This window comes from Aquarana catesbeiana, linkage group LG03 (assembly GCF_042186555.1).
Source record: "Aquarana catesbeiana isolate 2022-GZ linkage group LG03, ASM4218655v1, whole genome shotgun sequence".
Taxonomy (NCBI): Eukaryota; Metazoa; Chordata; class Amphibia; order Anura; family Ranidae; genus Aquarana; species Aquarana catesbeiana.
The window spans coordinates 661,522,076-661,542,637 of record NC_133326.1 but is presented as its reverse complement, the minus strand read 5'-3'; the positions used below and the strand labels follow the sequence as shown (position 1 = coordinate 661,542,637).

The 20,562-nt window shown below is 44.9% G+C and overlaps 1 protein-coding gene across 1 annotated transcript in view; it reads right to left on the bottom strand.

The window, feature by feature from the left end:
* Window positions 1-20,562, bottom strand: part of LOC141133428 (A.superbus venom factor 1-like) — a 250,166-nt gene that overhangs the window by 189,080 nt on the left and 40,524 nt on the right. Inside the window, exons 7-10 of the mRNA XM_073622813.1 lie at window positions 15,657-15,739; window positions 12,954-13,041; window positions 5,185-5,287; window positions 101-221 (exon numbers count right to left, since the gene is read on the bottom strand). Of these exons, the coding sequence (XP_073478914.1) occupies window positions 101-221; window positions 5,185-5,287; window positions 12,954-13,041; window positions 15,657-15,739 (395 nt within the window). The remainder of the gene's footprint in view (window positions 1-100; window positions 222-5,184; window positions 5,288-12,953; window positions 13,042-15,656; window positions 15,740-20,562) is intronic.

Here is a 20,562-nt window from a genome sequence, read left to right as displayed (position 1 = left end):
ACAACTCTATTTCTATATATTTTCCAGAATGCATTTCCATTCGAAACTCCAAAATTTATATTAGAGATTTGGGTGGACACTAGCAAGTTAAAGCTCCCACCTGATTCAGTGATGACCGTAGCAGATACACTCAGCCTCCACTCAAGCATCTCCTTCTCCTGCTTGAAGTACTTCACTAGGTCTTCTCTTCTCAGAGCAGTTGAGCCTTTACCATGCTCTATCTGGAATTAGACCAATCAGGGGGGAGTTGTATTCATGTCAATAATAATTATAAATATAAGTTAGCAAATGATCAACATTGTTGAAAATAAGATTACCAAATTCTGATCCATGAACAGGGTAAGGTACACAAGGGATTTGACCAGGATTTTCCTGTAGGAACACTACACCCTACTGATTCAAGGCAAATGGACATTCTTTGTAAAATCCAAAACCCAAACCTTTGATACTTGCCTTGCCAGCCCTTCCTTGCTGTCCCTGCCTCCATCACAATAAGCACTAAATTCCATAGTGTTGGCTGGTATCAGCAGCTAAGGTAATATGTTATAAAGTCTAAAGTGAAGGGGTCGGGTATTTTAAATTTACATAGGTCAGGGGTCAGGTGTATATAATGTACATATTGCAGGGATCAGAAGTATATACAGCCCAGTTAACTACACCCCCTATTCATTTCTCCACCTCTTTCTTACACATAGCACAACAGTACCAACTGTGCAAACACATACTGTATACACACTTTATACATGCATGTAACCTGGTCTGCAGAAACTGAGCTGTCCCTGAAGTGCCACATACTGTACACAGTTAAGGCTGCAGCTGTTCTCCCTCTCCTCGGATGCCAGGGAGGTGGGGAGAGAGAGGACACAGAGTGCTTGTAAGTCTGTGCAGCAGCCACTGTGAGCTAAAGGAGAGCCTAGCCACCGCCCCAGGATTCAGTAAAGTTGCTGGGTTGCCTGGGAGATAAGAGGATTGGTGGGAACTACCTTGGACTATAGGAAATGTAGTTTCCTTGGGACATCTTCCTATTATGCCATAGATGAACAGGACTACAATCCCCAGCAGACTGGAGAGCTGCAGCAAGGAAAGAAAAGGGAATTAAACCTGGGGCTTGGGGCAGAGTTGGGAGAGCTAGGAGGTGATCTCTAGAGAAAGAGAGAGACTCTTCTGCCACATCCACTCAGAGATCACCACTGTCAGGTCCTGAGAGATTGTCATTCCCAGATCCTGAGTCGGCGCTAACATCATCAGTTCCATGGGAGATCGTTATCGCCAAGTCCTGATTCCTGGCAAGTAGCTGGAGGAGGCATAATCACAGATCATTTAATGGTGAGAAGCCACAACTTCCTGCTCACTTCTTAAAATGGACAATGTTGCCTATTATTAGGATACCGTTGTGTACTTATGCCCAGTATAGTGGGTTCCACTCAAATCTCAGTGATCCAACGCCAAAAAATTGGGGCCCCAACAATTACCAATACACTAGCCAGTGGGAGAGGTGGGGAGACTGATGATAGTTCCCATTACCACCCCTTAGTTGGGACCTCCCTGGTTTTAGGGTTCAGGGGCAGAGACATTTGGTCCTCCAATTATTTATGGTGTTGTTTCAATGTATTAACTGTTATTGTTTACTCTTATTGCTGTTCTGTATTTTCTTTTGCCCATTGAGAATATTTTCCAAATAAATCTTCTTCACGTACCCTTGGTGCGTCTGAGGGTGTGGAATTGCAGAAAAGGTTGTTGGTATCCACGATCAGGGGACCCAAACATCAGCGGCTCCTTCGGGGGTAAGTACTACATACACACTGTATACATTATCATGGTTATTCACCCTCACTTTTGTTTATTTATCTTTAGTAAATCATTCTACTGTATGATAGATTTTTCCTTTAGCCATGAGTTCTCTTGTATGTTGTATGCTGAGCTAAACCTTACTATTCTAGGGCAGCCACTTTCACACATAACCACACCAAGAAAATTTTTGCCAGCATAAGATTGTTATATTTGATTATACATTGTGTCCCCTCACCTGAAAGATGGTCTCCATCCTCATGAGTGAGTCCTTCTTCCATAGTGTCATATTAGCTGCTCTACCATGCACTACACTGCACTTCCTTCTACCTCCTTTAAACCATGTTTTTTTGGGCCGAGTAGCCTGCTCTTCTATTTGGCTGATTTACTCATCCCTGTCCCTGCAGCCTACTCAAATGTCCATTGATATGGGAAATTCTTTCAATAATAACCAGAAGTTTCAGACATGTGAACTGCCGGCATTAAAATTAATCTGTCACTTCTGTAGCACCTCCCTGACCCTCGGAGGCATGGCGGTAACCTCCACAAACAGGGTGCGCTGACATTTCACCTCAGGGTTACATCACTTAGGCAGTGGTGGGAAATGTAGATAGATGGGTGCCAGTTAGATCAAACAAAAATGGAATTTATCACTCACAGTCCTTGGGAGAGAGGGTTAGGGTTACAATTGCTCAGATTCAAGCAAAACTCCATCACTTCAGTTTTCATAGCACAGGAAAAGGACTTTTAAGTCAAGACTGACACTCCTGTGTTAGAACTCTTTCGCAGACATCACCCTTTTTCTCAAGGTGAGTCACCCAGCTCCTACACATGAAGTTCCAGCATAAAAACCCTTCAGACACCTCCAGTAGGATTCTCCTTTGGGTCTCCATTCTGTTCCTAATCTTCTGCAGAAGAGTCAACCAACTTCCATGGGACTCCATCCTGCCTCCAGATAGAGTCAGCAGCAACAGGCTTAATCTCCAAGCCTAAACACCTCCAGGCCCCTTTCAGCCAAGCAGGCCTAAAGAAGCAGCTCCATCACATGCGCCCAACCCAGGCCAGAGCCTGTGGGGAAGAGAGTTTGCATCCGCCAGCCCCATATATTTTAACCATTTCTCAAAATGCACCACTGGCACAGGAAATTTCTATCTGTTGGCTAGGAAAAGAAAATTCATAATCCTACTGTGTAATCTCACACTAATACCAGAAGTGACAGATGGGAAAACTGACAGCCAGGCTGGACCTAGGGGAAGCTGTACAAGACACAGACTACAAATTGGCACTGGCTGACTGCAGCCATGCAGAACTACATTTTGAGACACTCCTGATTTTAAGGAAGCAACAGTCTTTTTTAAGTTGTGTGTTTACATCTTCTCTTCATCTGCTGCACATGCTACCAGCCACCAGTTGAGCTAGCTAGAAGAAAAGAAGAGGGATGGACTGCTCATTTACCCCATTACATAGCCCATCTCTTTGTTCAGCTTCCTATAGTGGTGCTTGGGAGCAGCTGTTACAGGGAAAGAGCCTGTAATGTCTGACTTCCATTATATATCCCAAAACACAAGTGTTCTATTCTTCATTTTAGACTATTGGGTGGAGCTACACACATTTAAAAAGCACAGTGATGTCATTGACAAGTGTGCATTATGTTGTGCTAGCTTTGGGAGTTGGAGCAGTTGGTGAACAATATAAATTAATAGAGTTGCAAAGAAAATAAAAACTGGGTGGAGGGCCCAGTCATGTGGCCTGTCAAAGTTGCACGACTGGCTATCCCCCAATCATGGAGATCTCAATGGTCTGCATTTTAAGAATGGGCAGTAAAAAGCATGCACAGTAACCATGTATATATAAGTATTTCAAGTAAAACAAAATAATGATTTAAAGCCCAATTGAACCTTTGGTTTAAAGCCGCTAAACACAATCCAAGAGTGTCAAAATAAAAGGTGTCCAAAGCCTCACAATTTGTTTTCTTTCTTCCAGCAGCTACTGAATGAAACACTTGCTCTTTGTAGAGAAGCACTCATCTCCTTGTAGAGGTCGGATGTCACCTGATGTGTCAGACCCTGTAAGCAGGTGCTTACAGGGTACCTATGAAGAGGTTAAATACATTGCACTGTGCACTTGTGTAGTTAGTTGGCTGCCTGGATGGGGAAGGGTGTGTAACAACCTTATTCTCAGCTATTTTTGGGACCTAACACCCCCCTGCAGGGAACCAATAAATAGAAAAGGCTGGTGCCTGGCACAATCGGTAATACTCATGGGACTGGAGGGAGAGGCTGGCTGTAGGATGTAATCTGTGTTGGAACCCATGACCCTCCCCATTTGCTCACCCCCTTGAGCAAAGGAAACCTGGAACCAGGACACCTCCACTTGTGGACTGAAAGGACTTTTACCTGAGAAGATATGATCTGGGCAGCCATGTTAGTTAGAAATGGACTGTTCTGTCTACCTCATGTTACTGGACTATAACGCTAAACATTCAGTAAAGTTTGTTAATTGTTTTATGCCTGATCAGAAGTTACTCAAAAGGGTGCATGAAGGTACATGGCACAATCTAAAGAATACAGCCTGTGAAGTACACACAGGGGTGAAGAGGAAGGACTGAAGGGCCATCACAAAGGGTTCACTTAGTAGAGGAGTTGGCAGGAAGTGTACAGTCGTTTTGGGTAAAAAGAAACTGGTGGGAATGAAAAAGCAGCCAGAAGGGCATGGGTGACAGTTCCTCTGGTTAGCAGGGGGATGGTGTTCTGCTTCTCTCTTTAGCGATCGGTGCCACTAAAGCATTCAGGATCGAATCTGTGACCTAGATATCCCATGGACCTAGCCACAGGTACGGGAGAGTTGAAGGAGTTAATTAGTGCACCCTCAGAGGTTCGCATATAGTGCACGGCGGAACCCCTATTCTGTCACTGGGAGTGAGGTGGCAGGAAAGCTGGACTGGTGGAGTGGGACACAGGCTCAGTGGTGTCCCCCTCTAAATGCTACATTCTGAGAGACAAGGTCTGTAGTGTCATGGGACAGAGTGTTTCACACTATGAAACTTTAAGTTATTGCACAGCTGCACAAGATGAACGATTCAATTCTAAGTATGGAGCGCCTCATTAAGGTTCACATGACCATGGCCCCACCTGGTCCTGGGCATTAGTCAGCGCATTCACAAGGAAAGTACCCCCATGTGTAGGCCGAGTTGGCCCCACCCAAAGACCACTGCTTCCCCACACAGAGTAGGTACCAATTCTGCAGCTGCTGGCAGACAGACAGGTTTTCCTACTTAGAACTGTTCTGCTGTAGATATAAAACTAAGATTTTCCACACTTTTTTTATTTTGGTGCACCTTGAATTAGATTTTGGGTATAATGGGTTCATAATAGATGTTCAGCTAGGAATCAGTACCTGAATCCTTCTTAAAGTATCCGTTAGACTTTTCCTTTCACTCTCTCTTGTCACTGAGAAAAGCACATAGGCCATACCATGCACAGGCTTCCCATAGAGATAACTAAAAAAGAAAGAAAAAAGAATTACACATTTGAGAATAATCACATCCAGACATCTCCTGTACAGATATCATCCATCACTAGAACACACACATCTCCTGTACAGATATTCCCCATCACTAGAACATGTGTAAGCGGGTGCAGTCTACATTCTCCATTGCAGGTGGCGCTCATTTGTAGCAGCAATGTAACCGGAGGAGGAAGTCAGGAGAAACTCTCTGGTTTCCTCTTCCCCCTGGAACAGTGATCCAGTTGGATGTGCTGGAGCCAGGTGACCTGACTTTGGCAGCCATCTTTGGTCTTGCAGAGTCTTTTTAAGTCCCTGCCCCCAGGTTTTGGTGCACTGTTTGGGAGTGGCTAGTGTAGGGACAGGATATCCATCTGTCAGGAAAGTAGTGGTAGGGAGAGGTTCTAACGAAGTAGGGAAAGAGTAGGGCCTATGTCTGCCTTATCAAAAAGCTCTCCTTTTGGGTTGGACCTGCCAGGCCGCACTCCACTCTTCTTGACAGACGCTGTCTGCAGCTCGAACCCTTATACTGCTGACTCTGCTTCGAATTGTTGTAAGTGCCCCAGTCGGATGAGCTTTCCTGCCGGGGTTGTTTGTACTGTTTTTTTCCTGCCGGGTTTGTTTGTACAAATTGTGCAAAAAATAGTTTTTGGCAATCTGGAACACTGTATGCTTTCTGCCACTGCACCATGCTGCACCTACCCAACATTTGGTGGCAGTCAGTAGGATATGCCTCTCTTTGCAGTGGGTGCGAAAGGAGGAGCAGGGACCATTATGGTACCGTTAGGAGTGGCCTTGGCCAGGTGGCCAAGTTTAATGGGACCATTCATCTTTGTTGGAGTAGGAGGAGAGACTGGAGAGTGCTGTGCACCTGTATCAGGTTCCTGCCCGACTGATCACAGAGCTGGCCATCAAATCCCTGGAGAATGGTGCCCACAGAGCGGTGATGGCGCTGCTGGAAAACACTGAATCAAGTCTGGAACAGATTATGGTGCAGGTCTGTTTGGGGGAAACGTGACTGTCCCAGAGCTGAGGCGGAGGTTCTTCGTTTGCAAGCAAGAAGAGGTAGATGCTCACAGGCCACTAAAAGAGGGCAAGCAGCGTCTGTGACTACAGTCAATAGTGCTGGTCGTGGACATGGCATCCTCTGCAGGTGGCCGTGGGGCACGCTTGTTTTTTTTTCTGCTGCTGGCCGTGTAATTGAGCCAGAACATGCAGAAGAGCTGGTGGAGTGGATAACAAAGCCGTCCTCATCCTCCTCATCCTCTGTCACCCAGGCTCAGAGTAGTTTGCCTTCCAACGCAGCTGCCAAAGCGGCCTATTCCACGGGCTGCTTGTCCACAGTCATTCCTTCCGTAGCCCCACCATCATGCACGGGGGAGGCCCCAGAATTATTCAACCACAGTGTCGGGTACATGCTACTGGAGGATGCTCAGCATTTTGAAGGCTCTGATGTTGGTTCCCAGGTTGAGGAAGGGAGTAATGTGAGCCTAGAGAGAGGGGGTACCCAAGAAGGACAAGAAACTGCTAATCATGTTCCCCCAACAGCAGCATACTGCCAAGTTTGCTCCAGTGACAAGGAGGGAGGGGATGATGAGGTCACTGACTGTACTTGGGTGCCTAAGAGAAGAGAGGAGACGGAGGCACAACTCCAATGAGGAAGGATGTCCACTAGGGGGCAGTTTAATGGCAGCCACCCTATTGCATCACACCGCAGAGCTCTGCAGGTGCAGGATGCTGCTCACTTCCCGCTGACTTTTAAAAATTCCTTGGCGTGGACCTTTTTCGACTCGTGCAGTGGATCGCACAATTGCTGTTTGCAACCTATGTCTGAAGCGGATCAAGCGTGGCCAGAACAGCAGCCGCTTGGGCACCCCATGCTTGACCAGACATATGACAACCTGCCATGCAGTCCTTTGGCAACAGCACTTGAAAGACCCACATCAAAGAAAAAGGAGGACTTCTCCTTTCTCCTCATCTGGGATCTCCAACCCTACTATACCTCCAGTCCTCTCAAAAAACCTGCACTGAGAGGAATGAAGGTATAGCAATAGGTGTCCCAGGTACTTGCAGCCAATCTGCTAGCAGTACACCACCATCTGATTTTAGCAGGCAAATTTCCCTACCCCAGTTGCTGAACCGTAAAAAAGAAATTCGGTCCCAGTCATCCACATGCTCAGCGTCTAAATGCTAGCTTGGTCAAACTGCTAGAACTGCAATTGCTGCCTTTTCAGTTGGTAGACTCTGCCCCCTTTCGTGAATTTGTGGAATGTGCTTTACCTCAGTAGCAGGTTCCAAAACGCCATTTCTTTTCATGGACGGCCATTCCGGCTCTATACCAGCATGTGGAAGGCAATGTTCTGGCCTTATTGGACAGGGCGGTCAGCAGTAAGGTGCATATTACCGCTGACTCATGGTCCAGCAGGCATGGGCAGGGACATTACCTTTCCTTCATGGCGCATGGGATAACTCTGCTGGCAGTTGGGAAGGATGCAGGACAGGGTTCAGTGTTGTTGGAGCTTGTTCCGCCACCACGCCAAAATGCTAGTGGTGATTCTGACACAGCTCTCTCCTCCACCCCCTCCTCTTCTTCTTCCTCTATGGCCTCCTCTGCAGATTTGTCCTCTGAACCAGCGGTGCTCCTTAAGCGTTCAAGGGGCTACGCAAACAGTCAGGCTAAAAGATGCCATGTGGGGCTTGAGTTGGTCTACCTAGGGCACAGGAGCCACACTGGGGCAGAGATTTTGTCAGCTCTGCAGAGGAAGGTGCAGAGGTGGTTGACGCCACGCCAGCTTAAGCCAGGAATGGTTGTATGCAACAATAGCACCAAACTTCTCTCCGCCCTCCGACAGGGACACTTGACCCATGTTCCATGTTTGGCACATGCCCTGAATTTGGTGGTGTGGGAGAGTGGGGTGCTCCACCCAAGAAGTCTGGTCAGGACTCAATATGAAACAAACAACAGGTTGGAGGGCACACCCTAAACATATATTTCTAAGGTTGGTGGTGCTATAAAGACCAATATACAAATTGAACCACAGAGAATAGCGCACACATACACAAAGCAAGGTTGTTTTCAAATCTTGCAGGGCTACTTAAAAACACTTGATCTTAATAAGTAAATATGGAGATTTAGTCACACCATATGGCCATACTGTGCTTAGGCAGAAGTGGGATTTATCTTTCATTCTATGAATAGTGTAGGACCCACTGAAATGGGGTACTTTGATGCAGTGGTGGACTTAAGCACGGTATGGCCATATGGTGTGAGGGAGAAGTTTGGACTGGTCCTTCCCCCTGGAGTCCTTTCAGCCACTGGAGAGAAGACAGGGTGGCTGGGCTCACTCCATCATGCTGTTGGGGATCTGGGCAAACTGCCCAGCATCCCTGTGGTATACAGATGGAGACTGTAGTCCCATCCATTTTTACTAGATGGAAATCCCCCAGTGTTTGCAGAGCAAGGCTGATATCCTCCTGTCCCAATGCCAGACCTTTTTCTGGGGTTGTGTCAGTGGAAACCGAAGTCCCATCCACTACCACAGGAAATCCATCTTCTGTTAGTTGAGGGCAGAAGCCAGCAGCACTCTGCCCTGTTGCAAGCTCTTCTGCTGGGTTACTGTCAGTGGACACTGCAGTACTATCCACCGATATTAGCTCAAGCTGCAGTTGTGAGGTGCCTATTGCATTCTCTCCCTGGAGCTAGTGTGGAGTTGATTGTTGTGGGCAGAGGCCAGTAGCGTTCTGCCCAGCTGCCAGCTGTTCCAGTGGGAAGTAAAGTGAAAAGTCGGTGGCTTTGCACAAATCCCTCAGGGCCGCCGACTGTTGTATGCAGAGGTCAACAGCGCCATGCTCTGAAGCCAGCTCTTCTGCTGGAGGCTCACTGGGTTGTTCTTTCTCAGCAGAAAAGTCTTTTAAATCCCTAGTCTCTGGAACTAGTGTCTGGGAATAGAGGTTCATCATCTCCTGTCTGTGGAACCCAGAAGATGTTATCAGGGATGGGCAAAGGTTAGCAGAGCTCTGCCCTGTTGTCAGCACTTCAGCTTTGGGGACGGCAATCTCCGGAGTTTCCACTGCTGATTCCAGGGCATGCTGCTGAATATGTTCTAGCAGTTCCCTGTATGCCCATTCCAGATGCTGTTCTTTCCTTAGCAAGTATTCCAGATCAGGTTTAAACTCTGAGACCCCTGCAAAACCGAGCATATCCTCTCTGTATTCTCTCAGGTCCTCAAGGGTAGGTTCCCCTTCATCGTCAAACACAAAACCATCTGTAAGGCTCTCCCACAGCAATCCAGGGCCACCAAAGTCATATCCCTCCGGAGAGCATTCTGTTGTCTCCCCTAAATATTCCTGCTGTGCATGCCATTGCGGAGCCCGATGTCGATTATCCAGCTCTATCTCCTGCTGGACCAGCCTGTCCAACTCAGTTACCCATTGCTCCTGGGGTCGTTCTCCCAGAAATGGCATCCACAACTACCGTTTGGTCACTGGCTCGTTGTCCTGGGGTTGAAAAGCACTTGCCATGGTGTATACCAGCGAACTGGAGGGCACCAATCCAGACCTCCACCCGAATTTGCTGCCTGATCTCCAGTTATTGATCCAAAGTGACCGTCACAGTCACTCATGGCATTGAGCCAAGCAAAATTCTTCTCAGCGTTCAACCTGGTGAGCAGTTACTGGCAAGTACCTGTACGGGAACAACAAGACCATGAAAAGATTACCTTTATCACACCACTGCTTCCATGGACTCAGCAGAGAACTCGGCCTGTAACCCTAATGTAGGGGATGCTGCTGACACTGTTGACCCTCAGCTATCTGAGCCTTTGGAGTGAAGATGAGCAAAGTACTCTGATTATGTTGCCTAAAGTTTTTCATAACTGTAACTATGTTAGTTTTGATGTTGCAATGTACTTTGTTCTGTTCAATGCCAAGGATAGCATCTGTCAAAGAGGTGATGTGGGTCATAGGCAGGTGCAGTCTACATTCTCCACTGCAGGTGGTGTCCTACCATAGTGGCAATACAACTGGAGGAGGTAGTCAAGAGAAACTGGCTTTCTCTATAGTTTCCTCGGTCCCCTGGAAAGTGATCTGGTTGGATGCGCTTGAGCAAGATGACCCTGGCAGCCATCTTGGGTCATGCAGAGTCCCTGCCCCCTGGTTTTGGTGTGCTTTATGGGAGGTTAGTGTAGGGACAGGATGCCCATCTGTCAGGAACAGCACGAGCAGTAGTGAGGTTCCGGTGGAGAAGGGAAAGAGTAGGGCCTACGTCTGCCTCTTTAGAAGCTCCCTATTTGGGCTGGACCAGCCAGGCCACACTCCGCTCCCCTTGACAGACTCTGTCAGCAGCTTGGACCCTCATACCACTGACTCTACTTTGAACTGTTGCAAGTGCCCTGGTCGGTGAGCTTTCATAACTAGAACACACACGTCTCCTGTACAGATATTTCCCATCACTAAAACACACACATCTCCCCCATCACTATAACACACACACCTCCTGTACAGATCTCCCCCATCACTAGAACACATATCTCCTGTACAGATCTCCCCCATCACTAGAACACACACACATCCCCTGTACAGATCTCCCCCATCACTAGAACACACATCTCCTGTACAGATCTCCCCCATCACTAGAACACACAGACCTCCTGTACAGATATCCCCCATCTCTAGAACACACAGACCTCCTGTACAGATATCCCCCATCACTAGAACACACACATCTCCTGTACAGATCTCCCCCATCACTAGAACACACACACATCTTCCCCATCACTAGAACACACAGACCTCCTGTACAGATCTCCCCCATCACTAGAACACACATCTCCTGTACAGATCTCCCCCATCACTAGAACACACAGACCTCCTGTACAGATCTCCCCCATCACTAGAACACACATCTCCTGTACAGATCTCCCCCATCACTAGAACACACAGACCTCCTGTACAGATATCCCCCATCTCTAGAACACACAGACCTCCTGTACAGATATCCCCCATCACTAGAACACACACATCTCCTGTACAGATCTCCCCCATCACTAGAACACACACACATCTTCCCCATCACTAGAACACACAGACCTCCTGTACAGATCTCCCCCATCACTAGAACACACATCTCCTGTACAGATCTCTCCCATCACTAGAACACACAGACCTCCTGTACAGATATCCCCCATCACTAGAACACACAGACCTCCTGTACAGATCTCCCCCATCACTAGAACACACATCTCCTGTACAGATCTCCCCCATCACTAGAACACACATCTCCTGTACAGATCTCCCCCATCACTAGAACACACAGACCTCCTGTACAGATATCCCCCATCTCTAGAACACACAGACCTCCTGTACAGATATCCCCCATCACTAGAACACACACATCTCCTGTACAGATCTCCCCCATCACTAGAACACACACACATCTTCCCCATCACTAGAACACACAGACCTCCTGTACAGATCTCCCCCATCACTAGAACACACATCTCCTGTACAGATCTCCCCCATCACTAGAACACACAGACCTCCTGTACAAATCTCCCCCATCACTAGAACACACATCTCCTGTACAGATCTCCCCCATCACTAGAACACACAGACCTCCTGTACAGATCTCCCCCATCACTAGAACACACATCTCCTGTACAGATCTCCCCCATCACTAGAACACACATCTCCTGTACAGATCTCCCCCATCACTAGAACACACATCTCCTGTACAGATCTCCCCCATCACTAGAACACACAGACCTCCTGTACAGATATCCCCCATCACTAGAACACACAGACCTCCTGTACAAATCTCCCCCATCACTAGAACACACATCTCCTGTACAGATCTCCCCCATCACTAGAACACACAGACCTCCTGTACAGATCACCCCCATCACTAGAACACACATCTCCTGTACAGATCTCCCCCATCACTAGAACACACATCTCCTGTACAGATCTCCCCCATCACTAGAACACACAGATCTCCTGTACAGATCTCCCCCATCACTAGAACACACAGACCTCCTGTACAGATCTCCCCCATCACTAGAACACACATCTCCTGTACAGATCTCCCCCATCACTAGAACACACAGATCTCCTGTACAGATCTCCTCCCTATCACTAGAACACACACATCTCCTGTACAGATCTCCCCCATCACTAGAACACACACACATCTTCCCCATCACTAGAACACACAGACCTCCTGTACAGATCTCCCCCATCACTAGAACACACATCTCCTGTACAGATCTCCCCCATCACTAGAACACACAGACCTCCTGTACAGATCTCCCCCATCACTAGAACACACATCTCCTGTACAGATCTCCCCCATCACTAGAACACACAGACCTCCTGTACAGATATCCCCCATCTCTAGAACACACAGACCTCCTGTACAGATATCCCCCATCACTAGAACACACAGACCTCCTGTACAGATCTCCCCCATCACTAGAACACACATCTCCTGTACAGATCTCCCCCATCACTAGAACACACAGATCTCCTGTACAGATCTCCTCCCTATCACTAGAACACACACATCTCCTGTACAGATCTCCTCCCTATCACTAGAACACACAGACCTCCTGTACAGATCTCCCCCATCACTAGATTTAATACACACAGTCTGTATTTATACTCACTTTGCTTCAATATCAACCTTGAATTCCCGATCATTTATGTAGTAGAATTTTTGAGCTGCCTTTATTTTCACCTCTAAACTGGGCATAGCTGCAATTACAAAAAAATAAATATCTTATAACAGCCCCCAGTTCATTCAGCCCTTCATTCAATAATTTCCAGTTTAATGTTACATTGAATTTTACACAGACAAAATGTTCAATATTTTTTGTGTCATATAGAATGTGTGGGTTTTTAGCTTTTTAATGGCTGTCTGACTTCCAATCATTCATTCTCCTGGTGTCCATAAGAAAGTAAATAAGGGTTAGCCTCCAGGAATCCCATGCCACGTTACTATAACTCTCTACCAAATCTAATCTAAATCTAAAGTATAGTTTTAATTTATTTAGAAGTTTTCTTGAAAGTACTCTTTTTTTAATGCTTACTATCTTGCTGTGAAATATTAGTTATGTTGAAAATTAACACTGTATTGTAGCTAATTTAATTTGTCCCCACCAGCTGTACGCATATATGTGGACACTGGGCAGGAGTACTGAATTAGTATGGGAAGTTCCGGCGCTGTCTGTGCTTAGTAAAATATATAGAATTGTTAAAAAATAGTCTACAGTACCTACCATATAATCAACAATATCTGCTATAACAAATGACAAAGCATAACAATAAGAGTTTATATAGTGTTGTGATTCTTCAGTATCGTGATAATTCCTTTAAAGTGCCATCCATGAAAAAAAAAAAAGTTCCTCTAAAAAGTGCAATCCATGCTATCGTTTAAAAAGGTTTTATTATAAAATAATATCTACCCACCTGTTAGTCTTTCATGACAAATATAAAACGTTGTGCAATCCGCGGTTTGTGTTCCAAAATCCAAGAAATGGCATCACCAGAAGTCTCCCTACGTAATGCATTTCACTCCACCCCGGGAGCGTCATCAGAGGCTGGAGTCTTCTGGTGGCTGGGGACCTATATATCAATAGAACCTCCCAATGCTCCCTCTGGCCCCCCTACTTCACCCATTGTGAGCTTTGGATATAATAATAATATAATTGTTAGTTTTATTTTATTTTTCTTATTTTCTTTCTATTCCAATTTTTTATGTTCTTTTTATATTGCTTTATATACATATATGATTTTTGGTATATTTTTACAGTTGTTTTTTTAAATACAATATACAAATACAATATGTTCTGATGCAAATTATACTAGTGGCCACCATTTAGATAAGCGAAAGCTCACAATTGGTGTAGTAGGAGGGCCAGAGGGAGCATTGGGAGGTGCTATTGATACATAAGTTATCAGCCACCAGAAGACTCCAACCTCTGATGACGCTCCCGGGATGGAGTGAAATGCATTAGGTACGGAGACTTCTGGTGACGCCATTTCTTGGATTTTGGAACGAAAATCGCAGATTGCACGGCGTTTTATATGCTTGTCATGAAAGATTAACATGTGAGTAGATATTATTTTGTAATAAAACTTTTTAAACAATATCATGCCATGTATGCTCTATTTCTTATCCTGTGAGTATGTCTGACTATTGGGGATGTGTGGAAGAATATAAAGACAGGTCCTGACTGCCAATGCAGCTCAAATTTTTCAAACCTTGCAGAGGTTCAGCTGGGTCCTAAAGTTTCAAAAATCAGGGCTGAAACCAACTCATTACTTGAAATATCTGAGTCTCAACCTGGATGCGGATCAGGGCAGAGGTTTTCTTACCCAGGAAAAACTTCAAACTTTGCTCTCCAAGACTCAGACTGTTCAATTCAGGTCTCAAACCAACTCTTTGCTTCTGCATCAGAATACTGGGGCTGATGGCAGCCTCCTTTAAAACAGTCTCATATGTTTAGTTCCATGCCATTCTCCTACAATGCAACATTCTGTTGTCATGGAACGTGTCAGGCCAGACAGCCAATCACAGTGGTCGCATGACCATGAAACCCCCCTCCACAGCCTTTTAAACCCCTTAAAGGGCTGGCAGGCGCCGGCTCCAAGGGGTTAAAGCAAGACTACAGCATGGCATTGGATGTACAAGCAAATATTAGGCCTTTTGGAACAATGTGCTGTGGACTGCTGCTGCTGAATCAAAGATAGCATTTCTTGGCTTGGCCACAGTAGCAGTAGACATATGTGCCTCAAACCAAAGAAAGCATTTCAGAAGAAAGACCTCATATCAACTGTGAAGTATGGTGATGGAAATATTATAGTTTATGGTTGTTTTGCTGCTTCATGCCCTTGGCAGCCTACAGTCATTGAGTCAACAATGAATTCTAGATTATTTCAAATAAACTGATCTTTCAACATGATAATAATCCAAAGAACACTAGCAAATCCACCAAGGAATGGCTCAAAAAGAGGAAATGGAGTATTATGATTAAATGACCCCAGATTCCGAGGCAAAGGGTGTACTAACTTTTTCAACAATTCACTATTTCTTCTATGACTATTTCTTCTTCTCTTGTTGAATAAATGATTGAAGAGGCATTTTTTCCTCGTGTTTCTTTTTTTATTCAAGTAGATTACCTTTATCTGTAGACAATGTTTGAATAAAAATATATCCTCCATAAGCATGTACTTACATTTTCACAAGAATATATGGTGCGGTATGCTACTCTCACTGATAGCTATACATTAAAAAAAAACTATTTTAAGTTCTAACCCTGACCATAACAAAGATAATTAATATAAAGCATGCAAAAATATGATCTTACTATATTCTTTCACTTCAAACTTTGTAGTGTAGGTATGTACATCAGTGTCTTCAAACTTTGCCACCAAGGTCCAAACTCCCAAACTGAAACACACAAGTGATATATATATATATACACATGTCAGATAACCACTGACTTACCCATTACTATTACATCAACTAATTCAGTAAGTCAGTGTGATCAGGATATCAGCATATAAATGCTCACCATTTTTAGAATTCCATAAGTTCTTGGTATTTAAAGTGGTCCTGCCTATTAAGTCTAAACCCTCCTAACAGTGAAACCTGTAAAGGATGGCCACACTGCCAGAACTCCATTCAATGCATAAGAAATCTTCATGTGAAGTCCGATGGGAAACTGACTCTTCTGGGAGTGTCAATATTCTGAATGCCTTGCAGCTCTCACTCGTTCCTTCTGCTGATCTCCACATCAACGCGGTGTCCTGCAATGACGTGGTGGTCAGAGAAAAGAACACTGCAGTAGAACCAGGAGATCAACACTCCCGGAAGTATAATTTTCCCAGTGGACTTCACATGAAGATTTCTCACACAGGTATGGCCAGTTTCGGGGGTTTCATTTAATTGACATGGCTGCTTTATTCTCAAAAGGCCTCCCAATGTATAATTAAATAATATTTTATCTGTGAAGGTTTGGTCTTTCTCAACCTTTTTAACATGGAGAGACTCTTGAAATAACTTTTTGTATTCAGAGAACCCCTGCTAATATTATACAGTATATACACCTCAGAGTACATTATGGTGATGGTCAGTGGTAAGAATGCTCATTACATTTGTGGTCATTGAGAAGAAATCTCCCTACAGATAGCTAAAAAAAGATCATTGGTGTCAGTGGTTAATCATTTGAGAAGCAGAAGGGAACCCCTAGCAAGATCTGGAGGAACCTTAGGGTTCCATGGAACCCTGGTTAAGAAACCCTGATCCTGGTCATGTATATCTATATCTACAGTGCCTTGAAAAAGTATTCATACACCTTGAAATTTTCCACATTTTGTCATGTTAAAACCAAAAACATAAATGTATTTAATTGGGATTTTATGTGATAGACCAACACAAAGTGGCACATAATTGTAAAGTGGAAGGAAAATGATAAACGGTTTTTCAACATTTTTTGCAAATAAATATCTGAAAAGTGTGGTGTGCATTTGTATTCAGCCCCTTTTACTCTGATAACCCTAACTAAAATCTAGCGGAACCAATTGCCTTCAGAAGTCACCGAATTAGTAAATAGAGTCCACCTGTGTACAATTTAATCTCAGTATAAATACAGCTGTTTTTTGAAGTCCTCAGAGGTTTGTTAGGGAACCTTAGTGAACAAACCGCATAATGAAGGCCAAGGAGCACACCAGACAGGTCAGGGATAAATTTGTGGGGAAGTTTAAAGCAGGGTTGGGTTATAAAAAAATATCCCAAGCTTTGAACATCTCATGGAGCACTGTTCAATTCATCATCCGAAAATGGAAAGAGTATGGCACAACTGCAATCCGATCATGGCCGTCCACCTAAACTGACAGGCCAGGCAATGAGAGCATTAATCAGAGAAGCAGCTAAGAGGCCCATGGTAACTCTGGAGGAGCTGCAGAGATCCACAGCTCAGGTGGGAGAATCTGTCCACGGGACAACTATTAGTCATGCACTCCACAAATCTGGCCTTTATGGAAGAGTGGCAGGAAGAAAGCCATTGTTGAAAGAAAGCCATAAGAAGTCCCGTTTTCAGTTTGCAAGAAGCCTTGTGGGGACACAGCAAACATATGGAAGAAGGTGCTCTGGTCAAATGAGACCTAAATTGAAATTTTTGGCCTAAAAGCAAAATTCTATGTGTGTCCGGAAAACTAACACTAAAACATTGTGGTGGCAGCATCATGTTGTGGGGATGCTTTTCTTCAACAGGGACAGGGAAGCTGGTCAGCGTTGCTGGGAAGATGGATGGAGCCAAATATAACAGGGTAATCTTAGAAGAAGATCTGTTATGCCCCGTACACACAGTCGGACTTTGTTCGGACATTCTGACAACAAAACCCTAGGATTTTTTCCGACGGATGTTGGCTCAAACTTGTCTTGCATACACACGGTCACACAAAGTTGTCGGAAAATCCGATCGTTCTAAACGCGGTGACGTAAAACACGTACGTCGGGACTATAAACGGGGCAGTGGCCAATAGCTTTCATCTCTTTATTTATTCTGAGCATGCGTGGCACTTTATGCATCGGATTTGTGTACACACGATCGGAATTTCCGACAACGGATTTTGTTGTCGGAAAATTTTATATCCTGCTCTCAAACTTTGTGTGTCAGAAAATCTGATGGAAAATGTGTGATGGAGCCTACACACGGTCGGAATTTCCGACAACAAGGTCCTATCACACATTTTCCGTCGGAAAATCCGACCGTGTGTACGGGGCATAAGTCTGCAAAAGACTTGAGACTGGGGCGGAGGTTTAACTTCAAGCAGGACAATGACCCTAAACATACAGCCAGAGCTACAATGGAATGGTTTAGATCAAATCATGTTCATGTGTTAGAATTGCCCAGTCAAAGTCCAGACCTAAATCCATTTGGGAATCTGTGGCAAGACTTGAAAATTGCTGTTCACAGGCGCTTTTGGTTGTAACATGACAAAAGGCGGAAAATGTCAAGGGGTTTTTTCAAGACACTGTATATACGTAATCTATGTAATTGGTTAGATTCACCTGGACTTGTTCTCTAATGTTAAAGACGAATCTTAGATTTTTCAAGACACTTCTTTAGTTCTAATGGATTTGAGGAAACTGCTTGGATAAGCTGCGAAATGTCTTCAACATTATAGAACAAGCCTAAATGAATGTGATTAATTACTATTGTCAATTGTTATGTGAAGCACAATGGTATTTTTCATATAATGATTAGAAAGCTTATTGGTACTTTTGCGTTTCCACCCGTTACTTATTGCTGCATAAGGCCATTACTTCCTTTCCCCTGAGATGCAACAGGAAGTAAGTGTAAATCTTGCACAAATGAGGGAAAATCCCACCCCTGATAGTTGTCACCAAAACAAGCTTCCCTTAGACTATATTTCCTCTTTCAGTGGAGGCCCATCCATGCGGGCACAGGGGCACCGCCCCACTAATCCATGCGTCCGGCCCCTAATCTACATGCAGGGTGCTGGACGCATGAATTCCAATGGGGATTTATTTTTATTTATTTTTTTAGAAGCACGTGTTTAGAACTAGGAGGCTCTAATTGGCTTCAAAAAAGGGTGGGCTCAGGGAGTAGAGCACTGCACCCTGAGCCCACCTAGTTTGTGACAATAGCAAATTAATATTCGCTCTAGTCTTCCTTATTCTCCTCCCAGCCAATTAGGAAGCTTGGCCTGAGACCCGATTGGCCGGGAGGTGAAGGTCACCATGAAGCCTGAGACGAAGGGTAAAGCCACTGAGGAGGACCTAGATGGGGTAAGTGCGGAGTGGACCGACCGACCGGGGGGGTGGTGGTGGTGTAAGTGCAGGGCAGACCAACCGGGGGGGGGGGGGGAGGGTAGCTTTGGGATGTCTTGTTTGCCACCCCCCCCCCCCCCCCAAAATATACAGCACCAGCCACCACTGTTCCCTGTGCACTTGATCTGGTGGCAGCCGCCAAGTTATGGCTTCCTCCTCAGTTTAACAATGTCCTCCAGGAACGACAGTGAAATTAGATCTCTTCGGCTAAGACATCTACAGCATTAAATAAAAAATCTAACCCTAAAAGAAGAAAAAAGTTTAGCCATGTATGCATGGGTGCGGGGTTGTAAAACCAACCCTACATTTGTAGAATTTCATTGGAAAATGTTTTGCTTTTGAAACGTTCATTCGGTATTCCAACAGTTAATGATAATCAAATTGCTGTTTGTTTTCAACTGTAATGACAAAAAAAAACCAAGAACAGGATTTTTCAGATTCTTGGAATTCTTGTGATTGTGATTTTCAGTGATTGTGGTTTTCATTGAGAAAACACTATTCATTCCAAAATCAAACGTTAAAAGCTAATAAAATTTTAAGCACTTCGAATTCTCTGATGGCATTATCAAAAATACTTGTAGGCAAGTTGTCTACAGGAAGGGGGGAGCAGTTAGCCGGGTCGTTTACATTCCTAGACTTTTTGGCCCTGCCTTTCTACCTCGTGTGATATATAAAGGGGGGGAAGGCCGGGTCCGGGTCGCTGGCTCCCGCTCTTGCCCGCTTCCTGCTGCTATGAACATGGGACACTAAAAGAGTCTATTACAGAACACGGGAATCCCGGAGGACTGCCAACCTTGGAGGATGCCAATAATGAACTACTACCTTTATCAAGGTATGCCTAGGCAGCTAGAATCTAGACATTTATGGTTGATTTACATTGCGCTAAATGTTCTGTTGGACTTTTCTAAAGAACATTCAGTAACGTTTTAAATGTTTAAAGCCTAGTCTAAAGTCATTTAAAGGGGTGCTTTAAAGGGGTCCATTCACAGGTGGGGGAGGGGTAGACCTTAATGGGGGACATATCAGAAGCAAAGGGAAATCAGGTCCCTTGCTCTGCCACACAGGACAGTGTTGTGTGGCAGAGTCGTGTAATTCTCAGTACTGGATGGGCAGAAATCCACATTTTTTGTCAGGTAAAACAGCTTCATTATATCTGTATATTTTCCTGGTTTCCTGATAGTGTAAGTAAACCCTCCTGTTGTTTTCAGCCAAGGAAGCTGCCATCTTTGCCTCTGTTTAATCCACAACTGCCATGATGCTGCACATGTGATCAATTATGACACCAGCCATTGGATGGTTTGACAGTTTGGTTGAGAGCACAACCAATGGGAGTGCTGCATTTCCAGCACATGCCGGAAATTAAACTGTTTTATGGCTGGGTTTACTACCGCTTGAAGTCTACCATTAACTTAGCA